The sequence below is a fragment of the Anoplopoma fimbria genome, chromosome 20 (assembly GCF_027596085.1).
Source record: "Anoplopoma fimbria isolate UVic2021 breed Golden Eagle Sablefish chromosome 20, Afim_UVic_2022, whole genome shotgun sequence".
Taxonomy (NCBI): domain Eukaryota; kingdom Metazoa; phylum Chordata; class Actinopteri; order Perciformes; family Anoplopomatidae; genus Anoplopoma; species Anoplopoma fimbria.
Genome location: NC_072468.1, coordinates 4,719,310 through 4,735,977, shown reverse-complemented (window position 1 = coordinate 4,735,977; position 16,668 = coordinate 4,719,310). Strand labels below are relative to the sequence as shown.

Sequence of the window (16,668 nt, the reverse complement as noted above, 5' to 3'; positions counted from 1 at the left end):
ATTAACGCCTTTGAAGTCTTTCTACTCTGCTGCGAGGAGAACATAAATCTACGTGAATGCTGTAACGGCATATCAGATTTAATTTTTGACAAATGTTAAATAACCCTTTTGAGACCCATGAGAGCTGGCAGCTTGGGTAGGGGGTTGGGTGTTTTCTATGAAACTCCATACTGCATTTAGGTGACTCCTCTGAGGCGGGCTGTGACTGCTCCAGCTTGGTTTCTACAAGAGAGAACTATGTTTTCAAAATAGATGGATTATCTTTGGATTTGTCAGTCAGTCATTAAGTAGCAAAACGACTGTGACGGAATTTGCTTGCGGATCAGCTGAGAGGGACGGGCGTACACTGTGAGCGTTGTGGCGATGATCTCACACAGATATCAGTTTCATGTTTTCTAGATGTGCTCTTTCTGATAAGTGAGAATGGAAGACAGGGGTGTCAAGTCACTAAACCCTAATATATACCCTAATAACTTCAAATAAATGTATATATGACTTCTAAATCAATCTCTGAAAGAAAAAGATATCCTCCATCACGTTTCTTATTTATAAGAATAAGACTATAAGTAGGTCATGCTGGCAGCTCTGTGAAACTGTATTTAGCTAAATGCTAACATCAGCATGCTAACATGTTTACCAGTGATATTTAGCGGGTTTAATGTTTACCATGTTCTTAGTGTAGTGTGTTAGCATGCTAACATTTGCTATTTGGTACTAAACACAAAGTATCACACCTTTTCCTTTAGCTCCTATGAGTAGGATTCCCTCACCATATTAAGCACAGTAAGAACATATGTGGTAATGTTCTCATGACCATGGTTGTCCATCATCTTCCTGTCCACCACCACCAGCGTCTCCACGTTGAGCTTCTGATTGGCCTGTTTCTTCATTGGTAATGCTCTTTTGTTCCTCGGGTTGAATTTGTACTCGTCTGGAAGGATAAAGACATCCTCTTCCGGAGGTTTGGGCATGTCTGAATAAAACAAGATGCAGAATAAAGGGAGTGAACCAAATAACGGTTTCCAAAAATATCCATCAACAACAAAACAAACTGAAAGAAACTGAATGAAGCCCACTGGCTGCAGAGTCAACATGATTAGGATCACACTGTTTAGAGTATCGTGGAATCTAAATGATTGATGAAAGCAAAAATCGATTGGGCATATAATAACACGTTAATGGCAGTTACGACGGCCATTACAAATATACAATCCTTCCTTTTTGCATGGTGAAATGAACCTATAGTAATTGGCCAAATGGCCAACTTTGCTGTGTTTGAGTGTTAACCAGCGATTCTGGCAAGTAGCTGACAACCATTGTGGATGATTAACTATACTCTTACTTTCATGAACTGATGTCATGCATAAACTGCAAACTTTTTTCAGACTCTGGCAGTCTCAGTGTTTTGCTACTATTAAGTAAAGTGTGAAACCACAGTATGTGGTCGTACATTAGCAGCAGCTAGCAAATCAAATGTTCTCATATGCAACTGCTATATGAAAGCTTTACGTTGACATTACCTTGACATTAATGAAAGCAATCCATCAAAGAGATCTCTTTAAGCAATGTCATATTCTGTAGACTCAACACAAAATGCGCTAATGATGGACAAGGGCCAATTCTTAAATCATGAAGAGTAGTAAATTCAATTCATGTATTAACTCATCCCTGTTTTAATCTATTTTTCAAACATTGTTAAGGAAGGTAATTTTGAGTGGTGCCCCAAAACATGTCAGCATGTCACAGTTAAGATTGCTGTTTTTTCTCAAAAAGGAAGCTGTATTATGAATAAATTATGACGTAAATCGCGAGGAATTCACAATACAAGCTTATTGTGAAAATGTATCAGTGCTTTGTTAAGGGAACATGTGACTCAGACAAACACACTTAAACTTAAAACTAAAAAAAAAGTTTTTGACTCTCCCTTTGAGAGCTGGGTTGCCTTTGAAAACACGTCAATCCATCCTCACTTCTTAACAGTACAAGCAAGTCAAAGATAAGCAAAGCCTTCAACTAATGTAGCTTCCGACATTATCACCTCAAATCTTCTCCACTAGGTTTCCAGGTCATCAAAACCTTCACTGCTTGGCTGCGATAAACTATAAAGGCTAGAAAGTTTGCTTATATAGGTGGACAGCAGGTGAGCGACCAAAGTGCCTATTTGACTAAAACATGGCACAGGTGTTCAGTGATGTCATGCTATGGGAATGTAAACATCATTGTGTTTTCACAGGGGACGGACAGCTGGTGTTCTGCAGGGTAATGGTGGTGGTACCAGTCCAATCCCTGCCTGCTCTCTTTCAAATGACCCCTGTGACACCAGAAATGTTAACTGATCTTGTGGTAATTCCTTGAGAGCAAACATTTGTCAAAGTGTAAAGGGAATATAAAACATTTCGCTTGACCTTTCACAGGTCACGTCACAAATGTCAATATAGATTGAGATAACATTCTTCAGAAGAAACATAAGTCATCATGTGAAACACAAACCAAAACCTCCACAGAAAGCTCAGGATCCTTTTTCAAGGAAATTTACCAAACATGTTGATTTAGCATTGTGTTCAAAGGTTACAAAATCTTATTAACTCTATTAATTTAAATAACTTAAATATTGACTAAAGTCAAATATGCTGTCAGCTCTAAAAAAAACAGCTGCATGGAATTATAATGTGGCTTCTTGTTAAGACAGTAAAATCACACATATTGATCTCCCTATTTAACACAACAGGGTCTAATGTGATAACGACATTTAGCACGGTTAGCACAGAATGTGCTATTTCTAATCTTGTGTTACAAATGATGCACCATATTGTGTTTTTACTACATGAAAACTGTAAGTACGAGCACATTTATGAAGCACTAAGTCAATATATAATAGGCATAGACATTTATTGCCATAACATCAATATGGCAACAAACTAACGGTGGTGTGCTTCCCTTATATGATCCAACACCTAGAAGGCTGAGTGAGAACAGATTTAACCGTAAATGTCAACAAATGCAATTGTTATGATATGTCAATATTTTTTTCTTTTCTCTATGATACTGCAAGTGATGTGATAATTATGTGAAATGTAGCTTCAATGTTTTTAAGTTCAAACCACTAATTCAGTTATATCTGGAAAGTAAAGAGTATTATTACAGAGCCTAAACGTGCAATGTGACACTAATGTCCAGGTGGGAGCATTCTTAGGTTAACCATTGTTTTTGGAAAGGGCAAAATGACTATATGACGATTTTCAGAATCAAATATTTCCCATAATCTAGGTTTATGAGTTAAAGTAAAAACAATATCTAAAGGCAACTATCGCTTAGGTGGGAGAATATAGGTGAGTAAGATTAACCTCATTATAAAATCTTATTGAGTGGTTGAAGCATGTAAAAAGACATCTTGTATCATCAGTGCAGGAAGGGTTCATGCAATGTTTTCCGTTTTACTTATCTCCATGTCCTAAGTGCCTTCTTTGATTTGTAGAATGTAAATAGAAAACTAAAGCAATTTCTAAACACTCTGTCTCCCTGTTTACTTGATATATGCATGGGAAGCAGTTTCAGCACTGTTTAATGCATCTCAACATGAAGATGAGAGTGTAGTTTATAATAGCACTGCATGCTACAAGTGGATTAGAATGAGAAATTGCCCTTACATACATTTCTTCCGTCTCCCGCAGAAGTGTTGCCTCTGCTTCTCCCCCTGTCTGTGGTCATTGTCATGGCGATGGCTGCTTCGGTGATGCTCTATCTGGTCACCGTGACTGATGTCACCTTGTTGCTCTTCATGAACTGTGCTGGAGGTGATGGGGTCTTCCTGTGAGATTGTGGATCTCTTGGTGACAAGGTGTCTGTGTGATTTGTGATGAGTTGAATCTGAGGATCTCTTCTGAACCACCCGAGGGTCGTGACCTCTCTGCTCTGTATGGGAGTTCCTCTCGCTCTTGTAGAGGATGTGTGGTTGGTGACTGGAGGGTGCTGTGAAGTTCTCCCTCTGGGCCAGGCGGAGGGAGACGGGTCTCAGGAAATAGTCTGCATCCTGTGTTCTGATCAAACCTGACTAAAGGCAAAACAGAAAGTCCTGTTAGCTTTACAGTGCTGGCTCTTTAGGATCTAATTAGCCTTGGCAAAAATACGCTCTATTTTGCAAAACTATATATGTTTGACTTTTTATAATTACTTTCTCAGCCTAAATTCAAGTAGCTATAATTTTGTCAAAAAATATTTAAAAGTGACTTGTAGAGTATATATTGTTGATGTCCAACACCTCAACAGCTGACACATTCTCTTCCACTCAAATGATCTGTTTTTGTATAATTATGAATGAACAGAATAATACCCTTCTCCAGCTCTCCGCTTAGCTTTCCAATATGTCTCTGTCAGCAATTATTCAAGATTTTACTCTGGGGTCACTGCGGACCTGACCCCCCTTAAACCTCTGCGAGGCTCAATTACTGGCCGTGTTTCTTCATGTTCAACATCTGTTTTGCTGTTCAGCTTCAGACGTTATCTTAGCAGAATCTAAATAAGACTCGGTCAGATAGAAAGAGTTTCAAACAAAAGAGCTGATGTGAGGATGAAAAGAGGTGGCATCTCTCTTGTAAACAACGTATACGCTCACAGTTCTCAAAGTCTAGGCATTGCTTACTCTGCACATTCTCTATTAATTACTTTAGTATGCTCATGTATAAGAAATCTAGCAAACAAAAATATCCAAATTATTATCTAAATATGAAATGTAACAAATCTTTTTTTAAAGTAAGATCTTAGATGTAATGAATACTTCTCACTCTTTGAAACTGCTGTTACAGAGGGCCCCACTTTAAGTACCAGTACCTTATGCTTTCAATTTCAAGGGATACGTTATGGGAAAGCCTATTATACATCTGTAAAGGTTCAGCACAGGTTTTCTTCAGTTGTCCTTATTCTCTCTCTATCTCAGTCTGTCTCTGTCTCTTTGGGAAGGAGACAGAGACTTTCCCTTGGAGATTACTTGGTCTCTGCCTCTCTTTGTCTCTCTCAGTCTCTCCGAACACGCACCACATCTGTGTTGACAGTCAACTGGCACAGAGTGTTTGGACTGTAACTGCTTTTGGCAGAAATAGTAGTTTCCCCAAAATACGTTTAATTGACCAACGTTTTTTTTTCACTGGGAGTGGAGTGTGAGGTCCTTGGCTGACAGAAACAGGCTGACACAGTGGCAGTCGTGAGGCTGTGTCTGGCCCAGGGTCATGTGTGTGTATGCCTGTATCAACACAGTACAAGGGGGATGTGTGCATGTTGGGGGGAAAAATGGTGAGATTAGCCTTGTGTAACTGAATGTCTGTCTGTGTGAATGTACATATTTGTGCACACCTGTGTGTGCATTCAAATGGGAGTGTCTCATGTTACAGTTTATCAGTCAAACTTGCAGAAGCAGACCTCTATTGGTGATGTGTTTCATGTTGCTACAATGATCTCCACAACTGATTTTTTCCCCATTTCGTCATCACTTACTACCCCGGCCTTTCAACCACAGATCAGGAAACCAGTGGAACAAAGTCCTTGGAAAATGCTGCAACTGTATTAAGCACTGAAATTTAAAATGATGAACTCTGTGAATACAAGCCAACACAGATGTGTAAGCTGTGACCACAATTGATGTGGAGTTTACAGCTTTCATCACATAGTGTGGCAAAAGAGAGTTATCATGCATTTATATTATAAATATGATATTATTGGTTCTACAGCAGCCAAATTGGCTCAGTCTCTTGAATGTTGTAAATATATATATATATAAAATATGAATGGTCCAACTTTGATCAATCTGACAGCAAAAAGAGCAAGAAAAATTAGGCATGCATCTGTTTGACTCCTGAAGTCGAGGGATTTTGTATCAGCTTATTGTCAAATGTAGGCTATTATGTTAGGAGCGCCTGCTCAAAACCCACTGTTAACTTTTATGCCCTTACCACAAGTGGAGAGCAATTGTTGTTTACAGGTGTTTTTGCGTCGGATAATGATCATTTCCCAACATACAGAAACTGGTATTTGACAGACTAACTCTAACCCCAAACAGCGACGCAAAAATATATTTGGAGACATATTTACAGCTGGAAACACACTGTTTGGCCCAGTACTTATTGAGAAGAACACAATCTTTTAGGCCCATTAAACAACACCAAAAACAGTGAAATCCTCAAGTCTCAGACAGTCTGCATGTTTTTCTACATCAGCAACTCACCAGCACAATCATTTCTACACTCTGTTAAAACACCCAAAAAGTGCAACTGTGGTTTTCCTCTTGACAATGTTGCAACGAATTCTATGAAACAATCGACCCTGATATACTCTCCAGCTTCCTTTGGGGAATAAGAAAGAAGAGGGTGTGGGATCAATTATTGAGAAAAAGAGACAAAGAGAAGAGAGAGACTTGCTAATGCATTACCACCTTCCAGTATAGCCTGATTACCAACGGTCACGAAATAGGCCTGGAACCCTGGCCTGGATGTTGGTTACAATCACATGTGACAACCCGTGCATGATCCTGTCATCCACATGGCACCCGCCCCGGCGCTGTGTAATCACAGGCGATTGTCATAATTTGGTTCCAAGGCACGGTGAGGCCTCTGATCTGAACTGCTGTCAACCTTGAAAATTTCACATGCTAGGTACTTAGTCTGCCAGGAAGGGTGCTGGGAGGGGTTGAGCATTGGGGCATTAGTGTTGAGCTATCTCTCTGTGGAAAATGGGTGCCATGTGATAGGCAAGAAAAAGGTTTCTGGTGATTTGGTATCTTGATTCTAACAATGGAGAGGTTAAAATATTGGAGGAGGAGAATGAAAGGTTGTTTTTGTAATGAGGGGTTATTTCTGGTCAGCCCATTCCAATGGCAGTAAAATGAGCTGGGACAGATAAAGAAGAGGAAAACCATGATGGAAAGAGAAAATCATAGGTCTTACACCTGCAGTTTATGGAATGGATTGTTTAGTTAAGAGTTGTTATAGAAACGGTCATAATCTGATGTATATCAAAGAGAAGTCTGGTGTTGACAGGGTAATCTGGCTGACGTTTAGTTTTAAGAAGAACAATGTTTTTAAGGAGAAGATATGTTCAGAGCTGTACTACTTACGGTAGGCTTATTTTCAAACGCATTTCAACTGAAATTTCCAAATATGGCTTGGCTTTCGATGTTGTATATACTGTATCTGCATACGGCACTTAACTATTCAGAGTATCAGAGTAAACCTTTCAAAGTAGAATCATGCAGAGGGAGTAGTTTAAAAAAAAATCTGCAACTTTAGCCAAAGCCTTTGTAACAATTCCACTTGAAGCATGTCAACAAGCATGAACGTCATGTCAGCTATGATTAAATTTCAGGGTGGAATAGTTCACTTTCTGACTGCAACTTTTGTCTCTTCTCTTTTAGCACCACATGCATTTGTTTTAGATTTTTCTAAAAACTTTGGTGCAAATTCACAGACTCCAGAGATCTTCAGGGGTCCATGATGATGCTCAACTCCAGGGTCCCTCCTCAGCAAAATAAGGGATTTATCGAGATCACCATGAAAGCAAATTTTTAACCACATACTGTCAACTATACATACTGTACATAAGGATGTACTGTATGTTATAAAATCCTAGTAGGTCCTTGATTCCATCTCTTCAAATTTGTTTCAAACAACCCTTATCTCCTCAATTTTTGGTTCCTTATTAAAGTTGTTGTCAAATTAAGGGTTTTCATGCTCAGGGATGTGCTACTGGAATGGCTTGTGTTTGAGGCTGCATCATAACAAGATGCACGTGTCTCCACAAACCCTCTTGTTTCCTCTCATCTACGTCTGCTGTCACACAGACTGGATGGAATTTCCCCCCTCAAGTTAGATCAATGCCCCTTATACTTTAATGAATTCTGTCTTTGTGCTTTTGTCCTGCACTTCAGATATTCAATCCAGATGTTTAAATTGTATTATTTAACTGGTAGTGGTAGGTTACGTGTTCTTCTAAAGGATTGAAATGTTATATCTAGTGTGCAGAACCTGCTTTATTGGCAGAAACCAGACTAGAAATTGTACAGAAAACCATTATGTAACAGCAGCATCCTATATGTACAATAAATTCAAAATGTATTTTGTCTTAAACAAAGCAACATGAATCCTCTTTATCTTCCTAAGCTTAAAAGCCAACATACCCTACAGATAATCTTTTTAGGATGTCTTTGGCCTGTAAACTCTGCATAGTCTTTAAACTTAAGCCTGGTGTCACACAGAATAACACACGTCCACTACTTCCTTAAAGTATGTGTCTATGCAAGTCACTATGCCTTTCCTAAATAGCCAAAGTCATCAGATTACACACTTCGCTCTACGAGGTGGAAATAGCAGTCATAAAATGCTGAAACACAACTTGGGAGGGCGTAAACAGCTGGACTCTTTGGAGTCAGACGCATCCAGACATGCAGCGACAGGAAAGGGGGGGTGGGTAGGAAAACGGAACTGAGAGGGGGAAGCATTCAATGCATTACAAGGTGCACCTGACGGTGACTAGTATATGGTTCTCTCCTTCATTCTGTCTACCTCTCTTTTAGTTGCTCACCATTATGGAGATAAAAAGAGACCAAACAACTACTGCTATACTTACTTAAAGTTCATATTTATTACAACATTTTTGGTCAAAGCTTGATTTTTATTTCAGACAAAGCACATGTGAAGTGTAGTATGTCTGAGAGCGTATAGAGTTTAATACAGAAACGAATAATACTGGTCAAATTTACTTATAAATAAGTTTTGTGCATTGTAACCAAAAACCAAAACACAAGAATTTTAACTTTTGTAATTTAATTTATAAACGAGAGGGAAAGTTGCCATCGCAAATCTATTATTCAAAAGCAAATGTCCCAACAACTTTACTTTTCTTTTCAACTTTTCACTTGACTGGTTTTAATGATGGTTCATTTTCTAGCAGTTAGTTGCACATTAAAACTTTGGCAAAATGTTGACAGGGCTTATTTGAAATTTGGAAATGATACTCTAACATTACACTTTAGCACGAGACACCATTTCTTAATCAATTAGCAATTTCCCTTCACGATGTACCTTAGTCATCTGTTGGCTAGCTGCCCAGAACACATTAAACCAACTGGATTTATATAAATTTGGATAGAACAAATGTTCCAAACTGACTTAATCCAACCCTAAGACATATTCATATGACTCAGTGCCCAATCTACTTTGTATGACTGAGAAAACCATAGTGATGTGAACAAAATGATAAAACTAGTAATAATCTGTTGAGATCTTTTGAATGATCTTACTGTGTGAATGGAAAATTGATTATAGCAACCTGCCAAGACCACACTGACTGCTTTTCAAAGCATCATCACATCAATAGACCATCCATCATATATTCTTGGAAATCCCAGAGGTGGGACGAGTGCACAACATTCTATTATTATGACTACTACTAGGCCTGAGGCAAGAAACACACCCGTCCTTTTACAAGAGGAAAACACATGACCTCCAAGTGATTTGTAGTGGGAGGGTGCTTAGCATTTCCCTTAGGTACAAAAGAAAGGTGTGCATTAGAAGTCTGAGTAAAATTAAATTAAACCAACAGACACTGATGTATGTGAAGCTAACTATGAAGTATGATCCATAAATAGACAGAAATAGAGCTTGAGGTGTTCCCTCATAAGATATAAAGAATATTTTAAGTAAGCAGATAAGTGTTTCAGTGGTGTTTTGAGCTAATGCTAACATCAGCATGCAACAGGCTCACAATGACAATTCTAACATGCTCATGTTAAGGCGGTTTGATGTTTCCCATGTTCACCATCTTAGTAAAGTGTGTTTGCATGCTAATATATGCTAATTAGCAATACACACACAGTACAGGCTGATGGGAATGTCTGCAAGTATTTTGTCACACCAAAAGTATCAGGGAAATTTAAGTTCTGACCTGATGGTTGTGCTAAATGAGAGGTTACGGGATCACCTAAGTCAGAAGACATTATTTTCTGGGGACTAGGAATATCTGTACAAAAGTTTGTGCCAACCCATTCAATAGATGTTGGGATATTTAAGTCTGGACTAAATCACACAAGAAGTCATATATTGGAAAAAAAAGAATTAATAGTGTCAGAGTTAAACAATGTCTGCATGGCACTCTACTCCCCCTTTCACTCCCTCACCCCCATAAAAGCCAGACTAAAGAGGATTATGTGGCAGCATAAAGTCGACACAGAGAGGGACTTTCTTTATGATCTCCCCTTCCACATGTGTGTCACTGTGCAGAGTCTCAAACCATTTGGCAGGTGAACAGAGTCGCAGGACTGGCCTGCTTTATTCAACCAATTCCTTGCTTGTACGTACGAGACTTTTATGGTTGAACTCCCTACCGTCATCAAAACATGGGCTAACCACTACATGGGCTGCCAGAGGAGTTGAAAAGGCAATTTATGCATAAGCTTTACAACGTAACACTCCTTGAAAAGGGTTTCAGCACTTCAAAATACCAGGAGGGAACAATGACCCTTAAAGCCTACATCTCGACAGAACATTTTTTTTATCCTTCTCTCTATCTTTCTTTTTCTATCCATCTCTGCCTCCACTGGCAATATGCAGAATATACAGACAGAGAGTGTATGAGTCAAACACAATATTAAAAGGATCCATTGTTCACAACAACCAATGCAATTAAAGCAATGGAGAGAATGTGAGTTAACAATACTTCATTACTACTGAAATAGCAACATCAATAAAAAGCAAAATAAGTAATTTCCCTCTTTGTTTAAAGAGGCCTGTTACAACACAATCACCCTCAACAAACAACCGGTGCTGCATAAATAAACACAAAGACAACATATGTTAACAAAAACAAACAACATGTTCATGATGAAATTTACACTGAAGACCAAACTTCATATCTCCTCCATATTTGGGGTACTGGGATGAAGAACATGTTTTACAATGAAACAAGCTGTCCATTTACAATCTGCTAAATGTGATTTCTAGGTCAGGGTCAGTCCTGAAAACATGACTGCCTTGGGAAGTAACATTTCTCAAACAATGACGGAGCTAATGAGGGTGATGGAATGATCTCTTCTAAGCAGTATCACCCTGCAGTTGGTGCTCTCACTGATACAGCTATTGATCTGAGTGCCTACGGTCAATATTTACCTGCCTCCTGCCAAATAGGAACTTGACCAGGGTGCAAGGTCTCCTATGAGTGCTCAGGTGGCCTAGTGAACTTTGTTACCAAGTACATAACAGTCAGATAATCAAATAAACCTTTTTTCAATGCATAGCAAGGTAGGTGCTCCAGCTAGATGAGTTCAAGTACTACACTAAATCAGTGATAGAATGATAAGAAAGATATGAATTAAATATTCAGTATTCAGTTCAGGTTGTGACTGTGTTTTGTTAAGAAATAAGCAACTTTTTGAAAAATGATAACCATCTTTGGCATTCCCAGGAGTCTAAATATCATGGCTGATGTAGCTTTGCAATTCCATAATTCACATAGGAAAAAGTTAAATTCTCATTGATGCATTGACCCAGTCCATCCCAACCAGCCTCTGTCGTGAGAACCACATTTACAGTCTGTGCAACCCAAGACCTTTTGGCTGAATCTTTTATTGGGATCTGGTCTGAAATGCATGCATACACACACATACACACACACACACACATAGACACACGCACACACACACACACACACACAGAAGAATAATCCCAGGAGATATGCCATCCTCTGTCTGAACTTTCAGAAAATGACCTCTAAAATGAAAATATAAACGGAAAACGAGCAAAGACAGGCCAGGAATTTATCATATTTAAAAACCCTGAAAAGCTATAAGTAAAAGTGGTCATACCAGTTCTGTTTTGTTGGGTTAAAACTGTGAAAAGATTGCAAATTTGAAAGACTATTTCATTTTCTTTTCTGCTGTAACAAAGTACTCCAGATCAAATAATAGATGTCCACAAGTTTAAAATGTTCTAAGACTTTGTCAATCAATCAACTCCAAGATTGCACTCACGTTTAAGTGCAAATAAGTAACATTACAGTAGTTTGACGAATAAATGTGTATATGAGTCCAAGACTGAAAGGATTAGTGTATTCATAAAGTGCTTTGTTCTGTTGTCCAGACTGCTAAGAGGGCTAGTGTGGTCTTACTGGCCTGGAACTGCTTCACTTAGGATTACTTAATGTCATTCTCACAGTGATGTTTCCTTTATAGAAGAGGAGTGACCACCAAGGAAATAACTGAAATTCAGCTAGCTTTCTCCTCAAAACACAAACAAATTAGGTGTACTAGTGAGCATTTGTAGATCTAGTTGTATCAGACAACATATTATATCAATAACTTTTATCTGAGACAAGTTGGATGCAAAATATGAAACATGGTTGAAACTAAATTAAAATTACTTTTAAGCACCACCAGAACAAATACAAAGCTTACCTTTAGTTCACACACTTCAATCCAGAACAAACATGTGCTTCTGTTATGAACTGATCATTTCAACACCAATTTTTCTGCTCCAATTTGGAGTGGTATCAGTGGTCGCAGGCTGACTTTTTTACCAGGTCATTTAATGCAATAACAGTTCTCACTCGCTAGATCAATGCAAATGCTGCCAAAAATAAATAAAAAACTCAAATAAACCGACCATGTAGTCTTTTTTCACTGATGCAAAGACACACCAGTCCACATCAGACTCATCAACTGCCCCCCTCTCATTCAAATCCTCCCGCAACTCGACCCATGCATGTTCAGACTCACCATCCCCGTGCATGTGGACAGTGCCACAGAGGAGTTGACCTTTGATCTCAGCAACCCCTGGTAAAAGCAGAGGTCGTCCTGGTGGTAGGCCCTCAGGCTCTTTGTGCCGTTCTTTCCCAGGACCTGGATGGTGAAGCCAGGTGCAATCAGGCTCCCTGAGGCCTCCCTCAGCTCCATGTGGAAGTCCTGCCCCAAGCCACTCAGTCGGAAGTGGACCGTTTCGCTGCTGCCTTCGGTTTTTGATGAGCCAGCACCCGGGGTCAAGGATCTGCGTCGCCTTCTGCGCTGGTTGTGGGCAACGTCGTGAGAGATGTAAACGCCTTGGTGGTTGACCTCATAGGGAGATACAATTTCATATTCTGGATGAGAGATAAAGGAAGGCAGGCCGAGAACAGGAAAGAAAAAGAAATAAGCAATAGATTATTGGATGTTTAGAAAGTTTGGGCCAAGTGAAACACTGAATGTAAATGCAATAAGAAGAGACCAAGAGAGAAAGCAGCCAGTTTAAAGTACATATCTACTCTTTTGATGTGGATATATTAAATGAATAGAGATGCCGTTGGATCAAACTGTGGTAGAGATTGCTGAGAGAAAGCTATGATTTCATTAGCTATATTTTGTAAATGCAATTTGGCAAGAATCAAACACATTGTTTTTGTAGTCAATCCTTTAATTAATCATCTCTTAGCATCATTCACTGTGATAAGGAGCATGCTGTGTCAGTTGCTACCTTAGTAGCATCATGGTCTGAATAAAAGCTGCAACCTTTTCCATTTGTGAAGTTTCCTTGACCTGCCTCATATACTTTTGCTGGCAGAGTTACAAGAAAAGGAAGGGTTTTAGACAATTCCAACACGGTCCCTTCAGCTAAGAGTAAATCATGTTTGACCTCGTGTTTTACAGCAGTTTTTACTACAGCTCGGGCTGAATAACTGCAGGTCATAAAGGGAGATGGTGGCAGGTCACAGGCCTTGCCTTCTAGACCACTTAAATTTCTAATGGCGTTGTGGCCACAGAAACGGGCTTTCCTCCAAGGGTCAAACCAAAAGAGTAGCTGTCTCCTTTGGCTGCATCGAAATCTGTTTTCCAGAGGAAATTATGGAAGCAGACGCTGCTCCTGTTTATCCTCTGAGTAGAAATGGGCTGACCTATTATGTCTTTGTCTTTACGGGTTTTGGAGATCATACGTTTTGCATGGAAAGAAAATTACAAAATGCAATAAAATCTATTGAGAGTGTGAATTAGATTCCGCTTAGCCCATGCTGGGAGAAACTACAGTAACTTTTGTTACTGTGGTGAGATCTTATCGGTGATAGAAGGGGCCTGTTGCTATAAGCCATCACACATACCGTTAAACATTGTGTGCTTGGTACACTTTTGGTCTATGAGTAACCTTTCAAGCAAACAAATAAAACAGTGAACTTTGGATTTTGTTACAGTGCTGTAATGTGTTCAGTCTTGCCATGGGAAATTGATATGTGGTCACTTTATCAGCTTTAAGTGCACAGAAATAACAGCAACCTTGGGCTCAACAAGAGCCAGTCTCAGTTACTGTACAGTATGACCTGCTTTAGCAAGCCCGAATAATGAGTAAATATAGCGCAGAGACAGACATGTTTTGGCAGTGGGAGAACCATGCAGGGTGACAGACAGTGTGTCATCACTTACAGTGTGCATGCCTGATGTTTTAACTTGGCTATTTGGTGAATCTTGAGGCAGACCCAAAGCCCCTAACCCACAACATGACACATGCTTATTAGTGGATGCATTTATTTAGGGCACCTTGCAGTACCGTGACTGCAGTTGGAAGCCAACCTCCAGACATACCCAGAGAGTTAAGGACTGCAAAGAGCAAACACATACTTAAAGTATCAAGCATTTTCTGTGCAGGCACTGAAGCACTTAGACAAAACCAGAAAATGGTGTTCTCTATCTTTGCCGTTTTGTCCACCTACCCCCAACACACTTTTAAACCTAGTCCACTGTGTTTGTTCCGCCCTTACTCAAAAAACAGCTGCAGTGACCCATGTCTGACAGTATACAAAAACAGAGTCTGCGGGAACGGAGCAAGCACACACACACACACACACACACACACACACACACACACACACAAAGATCACACACACACACACACCTTGTCTGATGGACTGAGACAAGATCTTTTGGTGGCTAATTTGTTGGTTTAGTGGCTCCTGAGTGCCATTAGTACTGATAGGAGGTCCAACCAATGGGTGCTTTGGCTTAAACCCAACAAAAGATTGAACATGTGAACTCTTTCCTCACCCACTCTGACATAGCTGCATGGGTGCTAAACACATTAACACAGAGCAACAGTTGTGCTGGCTGGAGATGATCTGAAACAGAAATAAGGGCTTCCCCTCAATGCTGTTTCAAATCATCTCCACATGTGCCAAGCGAGAGGAGTTCTGATGTTTATTTGTTTACGTGTCTGCTTTTCATGGAAACTAAAAAAAAACAACAACAAAAAACAAAGGATCTGAAGGAGGAATCACAGCCAAAGCAGTTGCTGACTCAGCATACCACATGGGTTTAGATCCACAAAACAAAGAACAGATGAATGTCTTGCACTAATTGCTGAATTGACTAAGCAGCTTTAATGGGACTTCAATGAGGCTTTGGAGACTCTCTGGTGTACAAAAACTATGAGGGAGGCATTTTTTTATTGTGCCATTCATCAACTAGATTAATGTCACATATTGATGCTTTTCTATCAGTTGCTTTTTGTTCAAAGGCTTCACAAATCAAGAGTCCCGTTAGAGTAACTCGTGAATTTTGCTATTGCAGATAAAAACGTGCTTCTTCTTCTTGTGTTGGTGCTTTGGAGCCCTATTTGAGCTCCACTGCTGCAGCAAGACAATGATGGCGCTGTGTCAGGGTGCAGGTCGCCCCCTAGCGGTGAAGAGAGGCAACACACAGCGCAGGTGAGCGCTTGTTTGATGCTGATGGTCGTTGGAGGGATGCGGTGGATGACTATACTTTCAATCTTATTGGACCAAAAAAACAAAACCTGAACCATCACTCCCCCCCCACACAAAACAAACGGTCGCAGTAACACTGATGACATCTACATACCTGTATGTTGGGGTAAATTGAGAGATCGGAGCAGGGCCGACGCTTCTTGGTGAGATTCAACACTGTCAGCACCATTATTCAAAAGCACGCTCTGTAAGGAAGGAGACGTATAAATATATGACATGGTTCTGGTGTGCAAAATATCATGGAAAATAACTCGGCTCTCTGTCATTTTGAAGTGTTGACAACTTTATGAGCTCTCTCTGCATGCATGACTTACTTTGCTCAGCGTGAAAAAGCAAAATAGGTGAAAAACGAGCAACGGCATGCTGGTCGAGGTTCTCCACTCTGCACACATCCGCAGGAGAGCCATCTCTGCGACTGCGGGAGCACCTTTACGCCAAAAAAAAAAAGTAGCCCAAATCACACCACTTGGCCACTTGCCAGGAGCCGAAATAGCTTCAATGAATGAAATAAATAAGTCCAACAGCAGCCGAGGCAGCTCTGCAGATCTCCCGGTGAATGAGGCATCAGCCGAGGTCAGATGCAGACTTCTTCACTTTCCCCGTTCATTAGTATTCCGATGCTGCTAATCGCTTGAACTCAAGTCTTCTCTCCCGGCAAGTCATTTTGTTTCTTCCACTCATACAGTCCGACCACTATTCAAAAGTCTCCCTCTCTCTTTAACACACACGCTCTCTGTGCCGCTCCCCTCTCTCTCTCTCTCCTCTCTCTCTCTCTCTCTACCCAGTGACCCCCGCGGACCATTTTGACTCCCAGTGAAATCATGTGATTGTCTTAAATAGGTTGCGTCCCGTCTTGGCAATAGCAGACTTCTATGCGAGTCGCACTGAGTCCGAATCTGTTCCCCCCCCCACCCC

The 16,668-nt window shown here is 40.1% G+C and overlaps 1 protein-coding gene across 1 annotated transcript in view; it reads right to left on the bottom strand.

Annotated features, from left to right (window-relative positions):
- LOC129109607 (A disintegrin and metalloproteinase with thrombospondin motifs 16) overlaps nt 1-16,160 on the bottom strand; it is a 48,185-nt gene extending 32,025 nt beyond the window's left edge. Inside the window, exons 1-5 of the mRNA XM_054621713.1 lie at nt 16,068-16,160; nt 15,848-15,938; nt 12,752-13,110; nt 3,652-4,051; nt 771-973 (exon numbers count right to left, since the gene is read on the bottom strand). Of these exons, the coding sequence (XP_054477688.1) occupies nt 771-973; nt 3,652-4,051; nt 12,752-13,110; nt 15,848-15,938; nt 16,068-16,160 (1,146 nt within the window). The remainder of the gene's footprint in view (nt 1-770; nt 974-3,651; nt 4,052-12,751; nt 13,111-15,847; nt 15,939-16,067) is intronic.
- Nucleotides 16,161-16,668: the final 508 nt, after the last annotated feature.